The 22,019-nt window shown below is 40.6% G+C and overlaps 1 protein-coding gene across 6 annotated transcripts in view; it reads right to left on the reverse strand.

Annotated features, from left to right (window-relative positions):
* LOC126185083 (uncharacterized) overlaps positions 1-22,019 on the reverse strand; it is a 152,487-nt gene that overhangs the window by 10,741 nt on the left and 119,727 nt on the right. For all 6 annotated transcript variants that reach the window (XM_049927869.1, XM_049927870.1, XM_049927866.1 and 3 more), the window contains one exon: positions 8,168-8,364. In XM_049927869.1, coding sequence (XP_049783826.1) covers positions 8,168-8,364 — 197 coding nt within the window. The remainder of the gene's footprint in view (positions 1-8,167; positions 8,365-22,019) is intronic.

Here is a 22,019-nt window from a genome sequence, read left to right on the forward strand (position 1 = left end):
TCCTGTGGTTACTAGTGTAAGAGAGACATCTTTTTTAAGGTTAGAATCAGGATTCAGGCACTATGTTTTGAAAGAAGTGAAAGTAACAGAAGAGCCCACAAAATTGTTAACAATGCACAGAAAATAAAATTAGCTTCTTTCAGCAAAATATTAGAGGACTGAGTAAAAAGGTAGGAAAGGTTCTTGTCTGTCTGGAAAATCCAGGGAGCTCTGAAAGAATAGGCATCATTTGCCTGTCTGAGCACCACATAACCAAAGGGTTAGATAAGTTACATAACACACTACACTGTAGCAGCTTACTCATGCAGAACTAATATGGGGAAAGGAGGAGTTGTTACATACATTAAGACAGGAACAAGTTCAAAAACATTGAACAAGTAGATTTTTGTAGTGATCAGCACATAGAAGTGTGTGCTTGTGAATCAATACTAAAAAATTGTTCACATTTAATTGTAACTTTATACAGATCTTCACTGGAAAATTTTGAACTGTTTGTGAGGAGTCTGGGTATCTTATTCTGCTATCTGTCAGACAGCAGAAAGCACTTAATAGTCTGTGGTGACTTCCATGTACATTTTCTAAAGGATTCTGATAGAAAAAATCATCTGGAACCCTTATTTGGATCCTACAATTTCATCTCAGAAATTACCTTTTCAACACAGGTGGATAAAGGCAGTAGGACTCTAATACTTTTTCTTGGTTGGTTGATTTGGGGGAAGGGACCAAACAGAGAGGCCATCAGTCCCATCGGAGTACGGAAGGATGGGGTAGGAAGTCAGTAGCGACCTTTCAAATTTACTCTTTCCTAAAAGACAAACACTATTGAGCACATCCACATACCAGTCTTCTTTGCATATACTCTACCTGATAGCAATATTCCACATAAGCTTTACATGTACTGTAAGAAATCTCTCATGTAAACAAACTGTAGTTCCCCAGTATCCTACCAATGAAACAAAGCCTGTCATTTAAGGCCTACTAGGCCTAAGTGATTATTACACTTCATATTTTCATTATTGCTACTCCAGGCTAGTTGTTCTAGCTGCACATCAGTTGGAGAACAACATTCTGAGACCCTGGCATCACTGAGACTGAGATGTGTCAGCCTCAGATGATGCAGTGAGTTGATGGTACAGGTGCAGTTGGGATTAGAGTCCTGTGTGGGATGGACCCTGCAAATGGACATACAGGGAAAAGGAAAACATATTGCTGGAGACTTGGAGAGTGGTGATGTGAAGATAGTAGCCAGACAGCTAGCAACTATCAGCATGGATGGTGGCTTTTTTTCTTTAAAAAAAAAAAAAAAAAATACACCATGGAGATGACATAGGGTAAATTTGAGAGAACACCATCCATTGGGGCTGGACTGACAAAAACTACATGAAATTTTTCCCATGACTTTCATGGGAGAAGCTATGCTATTGCTTGGTGCTAAACATGAATTTAACATTCTCAGGTCAGTCATTTGATACCATTATTATTGTGTGTCAACACCAGCTAGCCAACTGCTTTGAATAGGTAACACCCAAATATCACTGATGTTTTCACTGAGTAGCATCCCTTATAATAAAGGAAACATTGCTACCCAACACACACTGGAGGGTGACAAGTAGAACAACACTGTGTTGCATGTAATGATGTAAGTTAAAAATACTAGTCGACAACTACGTCTCTTATTTGTCTTTTTGACAATGGCCATTCCCAATGTACAAACTGGTGGACTTCCTACAGTGGTGGATTCTGATCTCTGTAGATCAATCTAAGGGAAATTTTTCACACATTCAATGTTCCCTGAATGATTTGTTCTGTTCTCCCTACAGGCAAGACAACACATGAGATGATAACGAATTTCATAATTGTGATCCACTAAGATGAAAGTCCACCACTGAAGATGCTAAGCCATTCATTCTGGTGCATCTCTGGCATGGTTAAAAACATCAAGCAGCTACTAGTTTTCTATGAAGAGATTAAACTCTATGTCAGGGGTGATCTACCTTTTTACCTACTGCCTACTTTTGTATCTCTGTTAGCAGCAATTTTTTTTAACCAGGCACCAGTTCTACAGTAATGATGACCTACGAAGTAAAAAAGTAACTTTATGTTATAAAATCCATAAAGCAGAGCTGCGGCAAATTAAAGCATATAATAATAATTACTTATCCAATATTTTATGTTAAAATTTTATGAAAAGTTCAACCCCAACTGCCTACCCTCCACCATGAAAGCTGGAACGTCGACTAGTGGGCAGTAGGGACCCAGTTGACTATCACTGCTCTATGCCATGCAAATGTCAGTGGTTTTTAGTTTTGTGAGAAAATAATTGGTACTGTCTCTTTTTCAATTTGGGAATTAATATAGTGAGTCAGAGTATTTGAGGAGGAAGCAATATGGTCGTTTGATCTGTCCAGTTCACAATAGGAGACCACTACTCAAAAAAAAGTTTGTGACTATATGCAGCTATGGATGATTTCCCATATATGAAATGCACTAAATACAGACCTGAGAGCAACACTTGTTTACATCAGCTGTCCCTTTTTGCATTCTGTGAACCTCAAAGACAGAGCATCCTTTTAGCAGTATTAGTTTGGTGGAGATGATGCTGTTCATGCAACTGGGATGAATTTAATGCAACTATTTGATTTGTCCATGAATGACAGGAGATCTTTTGTGTTCTGTGGTGATGATCGTTTATGAGATGGCCCAGTGAGATCACAGGTGTTTTCTTTGTCTGTTAAAAGAACTTATTTAACAGGAAACAGTGTCAAATTCAAATTATCTTTGTTTCGTATACTTGCTATAGCGTCCGTTCCTGTCACAAAACTGAATATTAGCATGCCAGCAGAGATTGTTTTTGAAAAAGCTTCGTTTTAGCTGAAGTCCCGATAATCATGACATAATTCGAAATTTTGTGTGACATAAACACAAAAAATTGTATTCAAGTTTTTTGATAGTTCAAAATTCGTTAAAAAAAGACAGCTACTAGTTTCATCAGTGTCTATTGTCTCCATAAGAATGTAATTAAATGTTTCTCAATTGTGTTTAACTAACACATTTTGTATTGTTCACTAGTTAGATAGATGCAATCTAGGCCTAAATTTTCCAAGTTATAAACATTTAAAAAGCTGACTAAACATGCTTGATAATGTAAATTTTCCAAAGCCGCACATAAGACCTTTGTGTCATTTTTTGTTTACATACAGCTAATCTCGCGTCCTTGACACATTTAAACATTCTTTAAACTTAATTATTCTTTTGAAACTGACCGTGAGTAAGAAATGTGGGAGCTGTTATAGTGTACTGAGTAGAGGGATTTGTTGCCAATCTTGAAGGAAATATTTTCACTGCGGGGGTGGGGGGGGGGGGGGGGGGATGCAGTGGGGAGAATGTTGGGAGAACAGAAGAGGCTCTCTCCTGGAACTGCAGAGTATGCAGTAGGAACATTTGGACTGGGGAACAGGAAAGGAAAATCTGTGCCCTTCAGGCACTGCTGGAGGAAGCAAGGAAGGACCTGATAAGGATCAATGGAGATAGGGGGAAGGAGGGTGGTTGGGAGTTGGCAGCTGGTAGGAGGACAGGAAGAAAGAGAACGTGATCTGACAGTTTTATCATCAACACCAAAAACAGGTATCTACCACTGTCAGATTTAAGTGGAGAAGAGCCTCAGGTAGAATGAGGAGCAGGAAATGCGTAGCCTAGAAGCCTAGAAATGTAGAAATTGTTAAGAAGAAGAAAGTTCTGCACTAAGTAGTAGCCATGGGCGAGGTGTAGGCCCTCAGTTACAGGAAAGTTTAGGGGCAACGTACCAGGCCACCAGTATCTTCAAACCAAATGCAGGCTAAGTCATGTGATAGGGCATAGGGTCTTTATGTAAGGACTTTACAAAAGAGGACCATGTAGTGATAGTGGGTGGAGCGGGAAACAGTTTGGACAGGGAGGGGGCATATGACATAGGTGGTGACCTGGACAAGATAGCTTCCCTGACTCATGGTACCAACATACACTTTGTTGAGCTGTTCCAGCATCATGATCGACCACACCTTGATGGAGTTGTGGGGTGAATCAGTATGGGGTTAGGAATGGCTCTGAGGGCAGCCAACTTTGCTCATGTTTCTCTGGTGCCTGTCGGGACTATCAACAGATGGGGTTTCACTAGGCATGGCCTACACCTAAACAGGACTGGGAAGGGAAGATTGGTATAGCTGATTCATGAAAGTATATGGGAGTGGATCTTGGACCACACATGGTCAAATACTTGTCGTCATGGGTAGGAAAAGTAAGTATTTTTTAGGATAAATCCAGACAACAGGTTTCTCTGCCTAAAGAGTATCTCCAGCAGTTTAAAAAATACTGAAACAATCACTAACAATAGAGATTTTAACACTCTAAATACCACACATACCAGATGTCACAAAGAAAAACAAACCACTGGAAAGAGTAACAAGGGGCATTTCACAGACTTAACAATCCTCCATCAAAACATGCAATCAATAAAAAATAAAATACAACTATTAGAAGTTGAGCTCCAGTGTTTGAACTGCACAGTAGTTTGTGTTACGGAACACTGGTGTGGAGACACAGAAATCCAACATGTAGTATTATTATTGTATGGAAGAGCAAACTCTTACTGCAGAACTGCTTCAAGGGGTGGAGGATCATGCATTTATATCAGAAAAGGAACACAGTTTGTAACACCATAGCTTAGGCACTACATACCTTTTGTTGATTAATTTAGATTTCTATTTTGTTCAACATCCCATCATTGAACTTCTGTAATTAGTGTATGATTAATTCGGTACTGTAATGAAGTGTAATCTCTGTAATATGCACAATATGAGCAAATGATCTTTTGTCTTCCTCATACCTTTAAAATTAAATAATTTTATTTAAATAATTTTGTGTAGAACTACCAATATATGCAAATGTTCTGTTTTATTTAAAATGATTGTTTGCTGTAATGTAAACTGCTGACCTTCACTTAGGGTTCTTAGTTATTTTGTATGTAAAAGGTGTTGTGGTTCCCCTTGGGAACGGAACTGTGTAGCGTGCGCAAATTGTGGTTGGCCTAGGTAGAAAAGGTGGAACAAAGAGTCAGTCGAGGACGAGCTAACAAACTATCAACTGCTCATGTAAAAGCTGTGTATTGTGCTGGTTCCGAGAGAGATCAATTCCCATACACATTTAGCAATTGTGAAGCACTGCCAGGTTTGCCAGTGTTGTACATTAATGACTTTGCAGACAATACCAATAGTAACTTGACTTTTTGCAGATGATGCAGTTATCTACTGTAGTGGCCTCAAAGGTTTCTGGTGATTCTGTGGAAGTCTAGTAGTAAAGCACTGCAGAGGACGGAGGCAGCTGGTGGGTGCAGTACGTCAGCATCCTGCTTGCAGCAACAGAACTACACTCCTGGAAATGGAAAAAAGAACACATTGACACCGGTGTGTCAGACCCACCATACTTGCTCCGGACACTGCGAGAGGGCTGTACAAGCAATGATCACACGCACGGCACAGCGGACACACCAGGAACCGCGGTGTTGGCCGTCGAATGGCGCTAGCTGCGCAGCATTTGTGCACCGCCGCCGTCAGTGTCAGCCAGTTTGCCGTGGCATACGGAGCTCCATCGCAGTCTTTAACACTGGTAGCATGCCGCGACTGCGTGGACGTGAACCGTATGTGCAGTTGACGGACTTTGAGCGAGTGCGTATAGTGGGCATGCGGGAGGCGGGGTGGACGTACCGCCGAATTGCTCAACACGTGGGGCGTGAGGTCTCCACAGTACATCGATGTTGTCGCCAGTGGTCGGCGGAAGGTGCACGTGCCCGTCGACCTGGGACCGGACCGCAGCGACGCACGGATGCACGCCAAGACCGTAGGATCCTACGCAGTGCCGTAGGGGACCGCACCGCCACTTCCCAGCAAATTAGGGACACTGTTGCTCCTGGGGTATCGGCGAGGACCATTCGCAACCGTCTCCATGAAGCTGGGCTACGGTCCCGCACAACGTTAGGCCGTCTTCCGCTCACGCCCCAACATCGTGCAGCCCACCTCCAGTGGTGTCGCGACAGGCGTGAATGGAGGGACGAATGGAGACGTGTCGTCTTCAGCGATGAGAGTCGCTTCTGCCTTGGTGCCAATGATGGTCGTATGCGTGTTTGGTGCCGTGCAGGTGAGCGCCACAATCAGGACTGCATACGACCGAGGCACACAGGGCCAACACCCGGCATCATGGTGTGGGGAGCGATCTCGTACACTGGCCGTACACCACTGGTGATCGTCGAGGGGACACTGAATAGTGCACGGTACATCCAAACCGTCATCGAACCCCTAGACCGGCAAGGGAACTTGCTGTTCCAACAGGACAATGCACGTCCGCATGTATCCCGTGCCACCCAACGTGCTCTAGAAGGTGTAAGTCAACTACCCTGGCCAGCAAGATCTCCGGATCTGTCCCCCATTGAGCATGTTTGGGACTGGATGAAGCGTCGTCTCACGCGGTCTGCACGTCCAGCACGAACGCTGGTCCAACTGAGGCGCCAGGTGGAAATGGCATGGCAAGCCGTTCCACAGGACTACATCCAGCATCTCTACGATCGTCTCCATGGGAGAATAGCAGCCTGCATTGCTGCGAAAGGTGGATATACACTGTACTAGTGCCGACATTGTGCATGCTCTGTTGCCTGTGTCTATGTGCCTGTGGTTCTGTCAGTGTGATCATGTGATGTATCTGACCCCAGGAATGTGTCAATAAAGTTTCCCCTTCCTGGGACAATGAATTCACGGTGTTCTTATTTCAATTTCCAGGAGTGTATATTCATTCTGAGGCAGACCACACAGATGTTGCTTCCAGCAGGGTGAGCCAGGGAATTACTACACTTTTAGGCCAGGATACTGTTTGTCCTGTAGGTGGCCCAAAGTGGTACAACATCATAACAACTGAGCTATTGACTTGTATACAAACTCATCAATTTCAGATAAAAGTATGAGCAATCCAACAGGACTTGTTGGGACTAGAGGACTACACTGTGTGACGACGGAACATGGACCAGCCAGCAGCTACCATCAGTTTGGGCCTTTGCCATTTTGTGGTCATCTTCTGGTACTTATCCTTCGCCTGGGTCTCAGTACTGTATCACTTAGAGGGCCTTCTCCTGTGTCAAAGCAGCAGCAGATTACTACCTAAGGGGACAGCAGGTTGACTCCAGGGCCACACTGTCACTCACAGGCCATGCAAACACTGTCAAGACACTGCACGCAGCAACTGACCATGTGCTGAGAGGGGGTGTGGTCACTACACCACGGCGGCCACCTGCAGCTACATGAATCATAGTAAGGAACTTGTCTTACTACTGTTTCACTGAAGTCACCAATGAGCAGCCGGGGCTCGAGGTGGAGATCAGATCTGCATGCAGCGTGGTGTTGCAACTGCAGCAAGGAGTTCCATCACAGTGTAGTGAGTGAGAAAACTGTTGCTGTTCTTGTGGCTGTGGAAATGGCAGAGATGGAATCTAGACAAGACATACATCATAATTTGAGGGTTACTTAGTTCAGGCCAACAGAACCAGTTAATGTATTATGGTTCGTTGGTAATTGTAAGGAGACTATTTACAGCCTGTTAGATGTATGCAGTTTAACTTTCTAAGGCATACAGCGCCATGTGCACTAATCTTCACCCTCCACAATTTCTTGTTTCTTGCAATTTCCTTAAGTTCTTAACAATATATTCCTTCCCCTGGAACTCTCGAGATGCCATATTTCCCTCTATGTGCCTATCTACCAACTGTCACTTTTCCTGTTAATGAAGTGGTGGGCAGTTCTTTCAACCATCATTTACAAAATCCATGTAGTTTTATATTAATATCGAATGCTAATGTCACTCCCTCTGAGATGATATATTCATACTACTGCAATTCTTTGTACAATATTACTGTGCAGCAATGATTGAGCAAATTTATTTTATGTATGGCACATACACAGAATATGAATCCTGGTGTCTACCAATAGGTTTTCATTTTCTGCATGACCTGAATAAGTTTTGTTGTTCATTAAATAAGCACAAAGTGTATGCTACGTTGCAGCTGTGGAGAGATGCTTAGCTGCACTTCTCAAATAAAATAACAGTAGCGATTTGTTTTGCAGGTGGACAAAATTGTTCTGCATCAAAATACCTGGTTTTATTTCCAGTGATCGCTGTAGAAAACAAGAAGCTTCTATCATCAAATGATTTTGTAAATAACATTCAGCAATCTGTAGATAAACTTTTGCTAATAATCCATTAAGAAGTTCAGTTGCTTTCAGTTTATAACAATCTGCATCTCTACTGCTCGTTAGATTCAGTATGCATCCAACTACAGCCTCCATGGACCTGGAAAAGAAGTAAATAAAGAAGAAACATGTCATTAAAATACTTGAAAATCATTTTTGTAATTGCTTGAACTATGAAATAACATCTAGGCTATTTAACTATTTAATAATTTCATGAATCTTAAGAGATTTTTATCTGCTTTACTACTTCAGATCAACAAGAGTATCACGTGAGTTCCGATAGATATGAATTACTGAAACTAACCAATAAAGTGCATGCATAGCATGAGATAGTCTATTGCTTGTCAGTATAGTGTCTGGTGTATGTCAAGTGTAGTCACAAGAGAAACCCATTCATACTTTATCCTTCTCTTCACTGAAGCTGCTCTTTTTGTAGGACCATAACTCCTTAGCTCACTGAAATTTTCTTAGTGGTGAGGTTATTCCTTATTTTTCACCCCTTTTCTTTCTGATCAGGTAACGAAGCTATGATAGAAGGGGTTTCAGAAGAGCCACCTAGTTTTCCTCACATTCTGGGCCATCAGCTGACTCACCCTAAATGTTTGCTGGTGGTGTACAAAAACTGAACTGGTGGAGGGGGGTGGGGGAGAGGGGAGGAGGGGGTAAAGCAGATGTGTTAGTTCTAGCACTGCTGGTATCTTTCTCTGTGGAAGCCACACACTACAGAGTATGTGCACTGTAAATAACATAGTTCATGGGAAAATTGAGACTCTAAAATCCATATCCAGACCGTATTCTAAGATGATGTGAAACATTAATTTAAGGTACAATGGTGCAATGGAAGACATTAATTGGAATTTTAGTTACTAATAAATCTGCAAGTACATTAATATTCTGCAAACAATTGTGAAGTGCATGGCAGAGAGTGCTTCCCATTGAGCCAGTTGTTAGGATTTTATCCCATTCCATTCACATATGGAGTGTGTGAAGAATGATTGCTCAAATGCCTCTGTGAGCACTGTACTTAGTCTAATTTGTCTTCGTGATCCCTGTGGGAATGGTATGTATGGTTTTGTAGCATGGGGTGTCCATTAAGTCCTCCTAAAATTTCAAAATTCAAGAAATCAGATCTTGGAAACTATTAAATAGAGAGAATCATGGTTTGTTGTAAAGCACTTAGCAGCTCTTGTCCATTGTCCTTTGTTGTTGAATTGACTTGTGGTCGGCACCATAAGCAAAAACAATCACAATCAGGTGGTTCAAAAACTTTAGAAAGTGAGGCAGTGAATCAGGGTCTCGCACAGTTTAGTGACCGTGTAGGGAGCAGATTTACATCAACATACACCCTCCATAAGTCACTGTATGGTGAGTGGAGGAGGATACCCCACGCCACAATTAGTCATTTCCTTTCCTGTTCCACTCGCAAATAGGGTGAGGAACAAATGGCTCTCTATATGCCTCTGTATGAGTCCTAATTTTTCTTATCTTTGTGGTCCTTATGCAAAATGCACATCAGTGGCAGTAGACTTGTTTTGCAGTCAGCTTCAAATGCTAGTTCTCTAAATTTTCTTAATACTGTTTTTTGGAAAGAATGTCACTTTCACTCCAGGGATTCCCATCTGAGTTCCCAAAGTATCTCTGTAATACCTGCGTCCTATTCAAACAACTTAGCAACTGATCTCAGAATTTCTTTTATGTCTTCCTTTAATCTGACCTGGTGCAGTTCCCCAACACTTGAGAATTACTCAAGAATTCCATATAAACAGATGTCGACCATTCGCCTTCCCTACAACAAGCTTTATGTGCTCATTCCATTTCATATCACTCTGCAGCATTACGCCTTGATATTTAAACAATATAACTGTATCTAGTAGATCACTAATGCTGTATTCGAAAATTGCAGTTTTAGTTGCTATTTATCACAGCAACTAGAAATTTTGTCTAAGTCATCTTGTATGCTCCTTCAGTCACTTAGTGACGACAGCTTCCCGTATACCACAGCATCATCAGCAAACAGCCGCAGATTGCTGCCCACCTTGTCCTCCAGATAATTTATGTATACAGAAAATAATAGTGGTCCTATCCCACTTCCCTGGGACTCTTGTCTCTGATGAACACTTGCTGTCGATGACAACATGCTGGAATCTATTATTTAGGTAGTTTTCAAGATACTCACATATCTGGGAACACATTCCATATGCTCGTAACTTTGTTAAGAGCCTGCAGTGGGACACTGTGACAAATGCTTGTTTGAAACCTAGAAATATGGTATGGTAAGCTGAGATTTGCACAAGCGATGCTTATTCGTGGACATAAGCTTTTTGGTCTCAAGGACATTTATGATATCTGAACTCAGAATACGTTCAAGAATTCTGCAGCAAACTCCTGTTAAGGATATTGATCTGTAATTTTGTGGGTCTGTTCCTTTACCCTTCTTATACACAGGAGTCACCTGTGCTTTTTTCCAATCACTTGGAACTTTTTGCTTGGTGAGAGATAAATGCATGCTAATTAAGGGCCAATGCAGCTCAGTACTCTTTGTAAAATGGAATTTGGATTCTATCCAGACCTGGCAGCTTATCTGATTTCAGCTATTTTAGTTGTTACTCTATGCCGGGGATGCCTATTACTATGTCACCCATACTGGAGTCTGTGTAATGGTCAAATGACAATATGTTTGTACGATCCTCCTGTGTGAACGATTTCTTAAACACGGTTTTCTTTTTGTTGTCTGCTGCTGCCACACCAGACTGGTCAACAAGTGACTGGATAAAAGCCCGAGACCCAGTTAGCGATTTTATACAGGACCAGAATTTTCTTAGGTTATTGGCCAGATCTTGTGCTACGGTAGTACAGTGGTAGTTTTTATATGCTTCATGCATATATCTTTTTGCAGACACACGAATCTTACTAATCTTTGCCGGTCATCATTTCTGCATTCTTGTTTTAACCGAGAGTGCAACAGCCTTTGCTTCCTCAGCATTCTCCAAACTTCATTGTTAAACCATGGTGGGTCTACTCTGTCCTTAATCCATACTTCTCCAGAGCATGATTTACAATCTATTTAAACTTTGCCCAGAATTCCTCTACATCCCACATACTGGAACTGAATGATGCCCATTCATTGCCTACGGGAGATGCTAACAACTGCATATTTGCTCTTTCTAACAGAATTTTTCTCCTAGCCCCCTCGACTAATTTATTAATTTTAGTAAACATAGTCAATATGATGACATCATGATCATTAATGTCAGGCCTGTTTGTAGCTACAGGGTCTATACAATATTTCCACTGTGCGTGGGCTGTTGAGCTAGTTGCCCAAGACAGAATCTATAGATGTCTAGTCTACACTCGATAGGTTAAAGTCACCTCCAACTAGTGCTGCATGATCTGGGTATTTACACACTACCAACCATACACTTTTTTGAATGACCCTAAAACTGTCACAGCAGAATTGAGTGGCCGGAAAAAACATCCAACAATTAACTTGATTTCATGTAGACCTGTTATACAGAACCAGATAATGTCACTGTCACACTCAATTTCAACTTCAACAAAGACAATATTTTTGTAAATTGCAGTGAACATCCTACTCCTATGGCATCTAATTTGTCTTTCTGATACACATTCGATGAATCGCTAAATATCTCAGAGCTTTTGACATCAGGTTTCAGCAGCTCTCGGTCTCAAGGATAATCTGAGCATGAGAACTTCCCTAGGGGGCAGTAAATTTGGGAACTTTGTTACAAACACTTTGACAATTCACTGACAAAATTTTGACAGTCAAAGTGTCTTTCCTCTGAACGTGGTCTGATTTTTCTATCTGCATATCGACTGGTTAGTATTCATTAGAGTACCTCAAACTACGGCCTAGCCTAAGAAACCACCATTGCACCTATTTCCTTTGTGTAGTGCACTCCTGATCTATCAAGGGGAATCCTACAATTCCCCACCTGATAACACAGATTCCATGTCTTGCGCCATTCAGTGGAGAGGTGTTGGGATCTCTTTTATAGATCAAGGGTCCATTGCACAAAGCAGGTAGTAGGGGCTGTGCAGAGTGGACTGAGTGGTTTTGGAGGTTAGGGGTCTTTGGAAATTTGTTCAGTCACAAAAGATGCAAACCAAACATAGGACATGGGTTGACCTCAGAAACATCAGTATCATAGATGAAAATTGTTTCTGTTGTGTTAGGATAGAAACAGAACTACAACTGCTCACACAAAGCATTGAAGCAGGAATCGTTACATATACTGAAAGTTGGTCAGGCTGCAAATAAGTTCAGCCAAAGTTTTTGCCAAGGAACCAATGGTTTTCAGAAAGGATAAATTAAATTCAGGTGGTGAGGTGGTGGTGGTGGTGAGTTCATTGCTGTTCTTGTAGTGAAACTGAAGTAGCTGGTTGCTGTGGGTTAGTATGGGTAGTGGTAATACTCATCAATGCGAATAAATTGGTTTCGTTTACCGACTGTCAGACTCAGAAGATATAATTCAACGAAAATTTGGGTCTTAATTCAAAACGTAACCAACTCATACAGTTATAGTTGGTGGTGACTTCAATCTACAATTGATATGTTGGCAAACATCTAAATCCAGAAACTGTATTCAGTGCAATGCTTTCTTCAAAAATCAGTTTGAGTAATTAGTTCAGGACCCTACACAAAGTGTAAGCATCGCATAATGACAGAAGCCATGAGAGTAATGGAGTTTCACCACCACTGGCCCCACGTCAGGTGGACGTGTGTGAGATCACACAAGAGAACGGCCAAGGACAATGAGATATTGCAGGAGATGCCCCAGTAGGGGGATATCACATATGCAATGTTTTTACAAACAATAACAAGCTCAAGACAACAGTGACCAGCACTGTGATAACCTGAAGTTGTCTAAAAAGGCAATCGGTGTCTCCTCACTGAGATAGCTGTGGAAGGCATTAAGATGAGCATGACTTGACTCTGGATCAGAAGTGACAGCACTTTCGATGTCTTTCCGTGCAAAACTGGTGGAAAATGGTAGTAAATTAGCTAGCTATCTGTACAAGGAATATCATTAATTCCCACTTTTGGGGCAAAATGGAAAAAGGTAGAAAACCGAGTCTTAGTGTTGCTAAGCAACAGAAGAAGTGGCTTCTGGGTGAATTCAATTGTCATCGGATGGTTGTCGTCAGTTTGTATAATCTGTAATGACATACTCTCAAGTAGAATGTTGATCATGGACCGGACCACTAGAACTGTGGCCAATTTGACAAAAATCCAATCACATGGTGTGCAGAGAACACTAAGGGCACAATTAACTTAGTAACACATAAAGAAGACAATGAAATTTTCACAGATGGGCCATGGGAGCTAAAAGGTGATTTAGCAGGGGGAAAATGCATTTCAGATGAAGTCAGTCTGCCATCGGCAAGTTGTGATGGTAATTCCATGCACATAGCTGACGAAAGAGAATCTGATGAACATGACAGGTTGTGGGTTAGTGATCCACACATATGTACTTTTAGGATTTAGAGGGCAAGAGGCTGTTAAGGAGTATGCTCCCATGACACCCCACATTGACCATGTGAGTGCAGAAGACACACTCCAAAGGGAACATAGTAATATGCAGGGAGAGATCACAGTTAAATGCTGTGAAAATAAATGCACCTAGATGATGACAAAGGTTGAAGGTGAAGGTCCCACAGCAACTGATGATCTCATGTGGAGTGGAGTACACCAACACACAACAATGGAAATAGACGTAATCTGCTGAATTAGGGACCCCTATCACTGACACCTATTTTCACTAGGTTTTTGAAAAATACACTATTACATGAGAAGTATACTGACACCTCTAGATAAATGAGGAATTGGCCACTAGACATCACGAAAGGTGGACCCCACCAGTATAAAAGGATGTGGGGATTATTGTATCGTCTGTAGAGAAGCAGTAACAGCAGAACATGTTGTTCGTGAGAACTCGATGATTTCAAATATTGGACTAATCATTGGACATCACCTGAGTAACAAATCCATCAGGGACACTTATCACAAGCGTTAACATTAGGTTATCTGAGCACGCATCATGTTCAGACCCAAACTAACACACTTCGTCAACCATATGTCTGCACTTGTACAGCCATTATGTATATTCCTGTACAGAGGAGACATTTTAATTGAAAGTCACCCAACATTGACAGATAAATACAACATTACAGTGCTTGTGTTATTCAGAAGTATTATGCAATGTTCCTTCAGATGTGCATGCATGTCCGAAGGAACAGACACTGCAGTGACTACAGCTGTTATGAAATACATGAAATGTATTCACAATTCCGAATATGGACAGCCATCAGTTGTATAACTGAATGACGACAATAAAAATTTGCGGTGGGCCAGTACTCAAACCTGGACTTCCTGCTTATTGCGAGCAGTCACCTTACCATTAGGCTATCCGATCATGCATCACAGGCAGAGCCAAACTAACGTATGTCGTCAACCACGTGTCTAAAATGTGCACTCATACATCCATTATGTATATTCCTATACAGGAAAGACATGCATGCAAGTGCAAAGGTACAGGTACTGCAGCGACTACAGCCATTATCAGATACAAGAAATGTATTTGCAGTGGTAAAATGGAATGACAACAATGAAAATTTGTGATAGACTGGTACTCCAACCTGGATTTCCCGCTTATTATGAGCATTTGTCTTACCATCAGACTATCTGGGCATCCATCATGGCCACACCAAAACTGACATATGTAATCAATCATCTGTCTACAACCTACACTCGTACATCCATTATGTATAATCCCGTACAGAGGAGACATTTTGCGGCTTTCAGTTAAAGTGTCTCCTCTGTACAGGACAATACATAATGGATGTATGAGTGCAGATTGTAGAGACATGGTTAATGACATATGTTAGCTTGTGTCTGGCATGATGCATGCTCAGATAGCCTAATGGTAAGGCAACCGGTCACAATAAGTGGAAATCTGGGTTTGAGTACCAGTCTGCCACAAATTTTCAAAGTTGTCATTCTATTATACAGCTGACAGTTATCCATACCCGCAACTGTGAATACATTTCATGTGTTCATAATGGGCGAGATCACTGCAGCACCTGTTCTTTCCGACATGCATGTCCAAACGAAAATTGCATCATACTTCTAAAGAAAACAGACTCTTCAATATTGCCAATAATGAAAGGTCACCAGGTGCAAACAGATAAGCAGGTAGGAGTAAATTACCCTCACTGAGTTTCCTTATAGGAGGGCTGTTCAATAAAGAATGATCATAATTTTTTTTTACAGTCATAATTTCTCATGCTTAAATTTAATCTTATGATATTCTGTTAGCTTAATGTGCAACAAACACGCTGTAGCAGTTTCATTGTTGGGACTCCTGATTTCGTGAGGAACAATTTGTGGCTTTTTGGAACATATAAAATGCCAACATACCATATGTTGTAGTTACAGAGTAACTTGTCCGTACAGAACACACTGTTAACTGTCATAAGTAAAGTGAATTTCAATCTGTTAAAACATTATATCGCAGTATTTAAGAGTAATCTGATTGGTAACAGTAAAAAGTGCCCTCTACCTATAACAATTGTGCATCTGTTATTATTTCGCCGTATATATTATTGGCGAATATTCTTTTTAATAAAACACTTTTTAAGGTAATAACAAATGAATAATCTTTTTGAGTGGACCATGAAACGAAAAATTTTTACATTAATTTAAAATTTCTTTATAAAGAAACATAAAATATAATTAAAATGTAGATATCCTTCCGAAAATGCGCGTTTACTCTTCTTTGTTTTTGATTGGTGGTTGAGTGGATTTCCCTATGCCTGAGCGTATACAACGCCACGCCGAGTTGTCTTGCGCCGCGCCCAATTCACCTCGCCGCCAGTACGCTGAGGGCCGTTCCGCTGTAGCTGTTTCTTACTGGGGCGTGTTGCTGCGTTCAAGAGTAAGCCTAAAACAGGTCTTTAAAAATCTCATAATAATTCCTGTGCATAAAATCACTTTGCTCATTTAATAGGCCTGGGGTTTTTCTTTGATGTGCGTATATTTCAAGCTCTTCTAGCACGTTGAGATAGAGACTTTTTGGAGCTTTATGTAGCACCTCCATTTGTTGATTTATATTACTAACTTCATGTCTACTCTGTTCTGTACGGACAAGTTACTCTGTAACTACAACATATGGTATGTTGGCATTTTATATGTTCCAAAATTTCATTTTGTAAACTAAGATAGTTTTTCACTAACTGTATCTCTCTTATTTATTACAATTTGTGGCTTTGAAATTCTGCTTTTGTCTCAGCAAATCTACAGCTCAGGCAAATACAACGTTACAAGAGGCATATGGAGAGTCTGTTCTTCCCTACAGCTCAGCTAGAAGATGGTTTAAAACGTTTAAAGAGGAGAGACAACCAATTTCAAAGGAAGGGGGACCCGGTCCTCCAGTTACTATTCTTATAGAAGAAAACATCAACACTGCTGCTGTCATTGTGAGAGAGGATCGACAAATTACCTTAAGATAACTTTCTAAGATACTGAAAATTTCATTGGGTGCCACCCACACGTTGGTGACAGAAAAAATTACACATGATGCGTGTTTGTGCACAATGGGTTACTAGACTGTTGATTCACAAACAAAAGGACATTCACGTGCAGGCCTGCGTGCAGTTAAAGTTGATGTAATCACTGCTGATGAAACTTGGCTACATCATTTTGCTCCTGAGAGCAAACAGCAAAGCTCAGTGTGGAAATCTCCTTCATCACCAACCCCCAAAAACGCAAAAGTGGTTGCCTCTGCTAGGAAAGTTATGGTCATCTCATTCTGTGATATTCATGGAATGATTTATCAGCATGTTGTACCTGCACACACAACAGTAACTGGACAATACTACAGGGATGTCCTGAAAACACTGCAAGTCCATATCAGGAGAAAAAGACCACATTTATCTGAAGAAGGTTGGATGCTGCTCCACGATAACGCGTGGCTGCGTATTGCCAATGTTGTTGCTGAATATCTTGCAAAAATCAATGTGAAGTGCATCCCTCACCCTCCCTATAGTCTGGATTTAGCCCTACATGACTTTTTTCTATTCCCTAACATGAAGAAACACCTTCATGTGAGGCATTATCAATTATCAGAAGCAGTGGTGAAGGCTGTAGATGCAATTTTGAAGGACCTCTCAAAAAATGGTTTCCAGCACGTATTTCAAGACTGGCAGAAATGCTGGGACAAGTGCATCGCATTCTTGGATGACTAAGTTGAGAAGGACCATCAGAATTATGAGGATGAGTAAAAGTATGTTGCTAAAAAAAATTAGTATCATTTGTTATTGAACAGCCCTTGTACAATCATATATAAAACGTAGATTATTTTATTGCGAACACAATGGTATACTGTTACCTTATCAAAAGTGAGCCTGTGTTAGGGTTGCAATGGGTTTCAATTTCAGTAAATGAGTATGGGATCATTGCACGGCAGAGAAGAAATGAATCCAGAAACCTCTGCGATAAAGAAGGACACAGAATAACAGCTGCATGTGAGACAGTTGCCAAAGTAAAAGGGGCTGGGCATGTTCATTTCTCCGTGTATCCAGAGTGCAAGATAATGAGTCATGAAACTATCACTGTTTTCTTGCAACCGTTACTGCAGTGCTGCCAAGCATCTAGCATGTATAAACACACAGCAAAATGATTGTATTGTGTATATGGAGTGTAGAGGCATGCTCAAAACACAAATCTACACTCAGTGTTTCACATTTTGAAGAATGTAATAATTTTCACTAATAGTTATTCAGAATCTGAGGCATCAGAAGTCGAAATATTGAAATCAAATTCTGAGAAATTGTCATTATTACTATCCCTGTCTGTAACCCGTAAAATTTCTTGAACTTGTGTGTGTGTTTGGTCCCTTAGGATTGGCTTTAAATAGCCATATAGGTACCATCCACAAGATTCAGGCTGCAGTTTTACACAATAAGGGTTGGTAGCATTAAGCCACACAGAATTTACATTCATTGTGCATAAAATTTTTGTTTTAATGATTTCAAGCAACGTGGAAACACATCTGAATTCAAGCTTTTTAATTTTTTTCATATACTATACATTATCTTTTTTGGCTGAATCATTCGTTTGGAAAACACAAAACCTTATGTCAGTAATACTTTTGTACTGCTTTATGCCACACAAAAGAGCAGTAAACTCCTGAAGCAACTAAGCTTTTTTTCGTCAATGACAACGTCAGTGCCATCTGTAAACGACAGAAGTTTTTTTGTAGATTTTGATTTGAAACAGTCTGACTTTTCCCGTATTGCAGAAAGCCACAGGGAAATCACAGCCTGTAAATGCGTGGAATGTTGGTACACTAAGACATAATGAGGATTCCAACTTTGATGCTAATTCTGTGCAGTTGATACAGTTAATTTCTTTATTGTTTTTTGTCTGAGAAACTTCATGCATATTGGCCAGCAAAATTAATAAAACATCAATATCAGAGGAATTTACTAAAATTTTTGAAGTTGGTGGCACATTGCTAACATGAAACATAATCTGTGTATTGACTTCTTCATGTTGGCATTCATAATTTCTTCAGTGTTTACAAAATGATTTTCATTACAGAATGAGGTTTTCACCCTGCAACAGAGTGTGCACTGATATGAAACTTCCTGGCAGATTAAAACTGTGTGCTGGACCGAGACTCGAACTCGAGACCTTTGCCTTTTGCGGACAAGTGCTCTACCAACTGAGCTACCCAAGCATGACTCATGACCCGTCCTCATGCCAGTACCTCCTCTCCTACCTTCCAAACTTCACAGAAGCTCTCCTGCGGACCTTGCAAGACTAGCACTTCCGGGAGAAAGGATATTGCCGAGACATGGCTTAGCTGCAGCCTGGGGGATGTTTCAAGAATGAGATTTTCACTCTACAGTGGAGTGTGTGCTGATATGAAACTTCCTGGCAGATTAAAACTGTGTGCTGGACCAAGACTCAAACTCAGAATCTTTGCCTTTTGCGGGCAAGTGCTTCTGTGAAGTTTGCAAGGTAGGAGACAAGGTACTGGTGGAATTAAAACTGTGAGGACACGTCGTGAATCGTGCTTGGGTAGCTGAGTTGGTATAGCACTTGCCATGAAAGGTAAAGGTCCTGAGTTTGGTTTTCATTCATTTGATAAGAATAGCACTGACTTCCAGAGGTTATAAAGACTTCCTTACTTTGCATTATTGATGCCAAAAGGTCATCCTCTCAATAACTGGCTAAGAACTGAAATGATAATTCTTAAGACTTCCCAAAAAGCTGGTAGGTCTAAGTCGTTGAAGTCCTGTAATCGTAGAAAAAATATTAAACACTTGTCAATTTTAAGATTCAGTATCTTTGAAGGTGTTAAATAGCAATGAAATGTAATATGTATCTCTGCAGCTTACTTGAACAAAGTTTTATGAGAATAGATTCAGCTACTTTACCACAGCTTTGTGGCAAGGAGTATCCGATCTGGTATAAGAAGTAAAATCCATCTACTGTTTCAATGTTGATTTGTGTGTTCTGAACTACATGGACTTGACATTTGAATGTCTTGGATAATGTGGACTTGTCCGTCTGCAACATTTCACTGGTAAACGAGAAAAGAGCAGGTGGCATCGGTGCTATTGGAAATGTCAAAGAGTGTTCTACACTGATTTTGTTGTCAAGGCTAATTGTGAATTATGACCAACGATGTTTCATTCCTTTTTCGATACTGCTCATTTATCTATATTCACCTGAACTCTGGAGGTGCACCGTGGTGTGAAATTAAGAATTCTGTTTCTCAATATCAGTTTCTCAAACATTCCAATAACAGAATTGCACTAAGAAATAAAACTTAATTTTTGTTGACTCCCAACTGACTTAACAGTAAGCAGGAAATCAGTAACATTGGATGCTGCTGCTTTACCCGTAGAAATGTTAAATAAAATATTTCTGTCATTGCTATCATCATATGGGTTGATGGTATTTTTTATTTATTCTGCTATTATGTAAAGAATATGATTTAGTGTCTTTTTGTGACAAACCAAAATCCTTCTTGATAGCAGTCAATATTTTTGTTCTCATACTACAGCTGAGAATCCATCTTTGATGCGCAGATATGGAGTCCATGGTAATTTTATTAGCTGAGTGCAGATTTGCATTTTGGGCATACTTCTACACTGCATATACATAATACACAATCATTTCATAGTGTGTTTATACATGCCACTCACTTGGCAGCACTGCAGTAACGGTTGCAGGAAAACTGTGGGAGTTTCGTGAGTCATTATCTTGGACTCTGGTTACACAGAGAAATAAGAATGCTCAGTCTCTTTTACTCGGTGGCTGTCTCACACACAGCCGTTGTTCTCTGTCTTTCTCTAATGAGTAGGTTTGTTCATTCAGTGTTTCTCCAGTGCACCACCCTCTCGAACTCAGTTACTGAAACTTAAAACCATGACAACCCTAAGATGGGCCCACTTTTGCTAGGACACCGTTATGCTATAACATTTGCAATCAAATCATCTACATTTTATGTATGATTGTATTACTCCATGGGAATAATTTACTCCTCCACACTTACCTATCTGCACCTGGCAATCTTTCACTGTTCACTATTGCCCGGAAAAAGGTAGGCAACCTTATTTTGGCATTTTATTTACCTCTTTTACTCTTGACTGATGGTAATTTTTTACCAATAAATATAATTAAACAATATTTAATTAAAAATAACTGTGCATCAATATGGGGCGGTAACCCTAGCATGTTATGTCTATTTATGCATTATAATGTATCACATATACATTTGATTAGGAAACTTGATGAGGGAAAGTCAGTTTAAGTCGGGATGTTAGACTATTTCTGTAGTCAATGCTAAGCTATGCTTGTGATGGTGTAAAGAGCAGGATGACTGGATATGAGTGATGAATCACACTACACCACATAGCAATCCGACAGAAGGGTTTGGGTATGTCAAATTCCTGGAGAACATTACCTGTCAACACGTGTAGAGCAAAAAGTGAAGTACAGAAGAGGTTGCATTAAGGTATGGGAGTATTTTTGTGCTTAGTGTGGAAGGATATGAAAACTTTTTACAGCACCATGTACTGTGTGAAGTACAGAAACAATTTGAGGACACCCATTTTTATCAGCATGACAACGCCTCCTGTCATAAAGCAGAATTTGTGAGGCAGTGGTTTGTTGTCAAAACCATTTCTTACATGAATTGCACAGCACAGAGTCCTGACCTGAATCCAGTGGAAGAGCTTTTGGATGAATTAGAATACTGACTTCACTCCAGACCCCATGTCGAACACCACTCTGGTTTCAGCTCTTGTGGAAGAATGGACTGCCATTCCTCCACAGACATTCAGATATCTGATTGAAAGTGTCTCCAGCAGAGTTCAAGCTGACATAAAGGTGAAGGATAGACACTCCCCATATTACTGTCCACTAATAGATGTCCAGATACTTTTGATCAGATAGTGTACCCCATCAGTCCGATATGTTTTGAGACTGAATTAATAAAAAAGAGGAAAGTGAAGTTGGTGGTTGTAATGTTTCAGGTGTTCTACATAGTCTCTGTCCAGTTGAGTACACTGTGTAGAATGACCATACAACCACGTGAAACTGCCAGGAAAGTCTTCCTTTAAGATGATGTGCATCACATTGACTTGAATGTTGGTAATGTTGTGGGAACAGTGACCCTTCAGGTGAATTTCTGCACTTTTGTCATTTGTGGTAAGTTCATA

This window comes from Schistocerca cancellata, chromosome 4 (genome assembly GCF_023864275.1).
Source record: "Schistocerca cancellata isolate TAMUIC-IGC-003103 chromosome 4, iqSchCanc2.1, whole genome shotgun sequence".
NCBI lineage: Eukaryota > Metazoa > Arthropoda > Insecta > Orthoptera > Acrididae > Schistocerca > Schistocerca cancellata.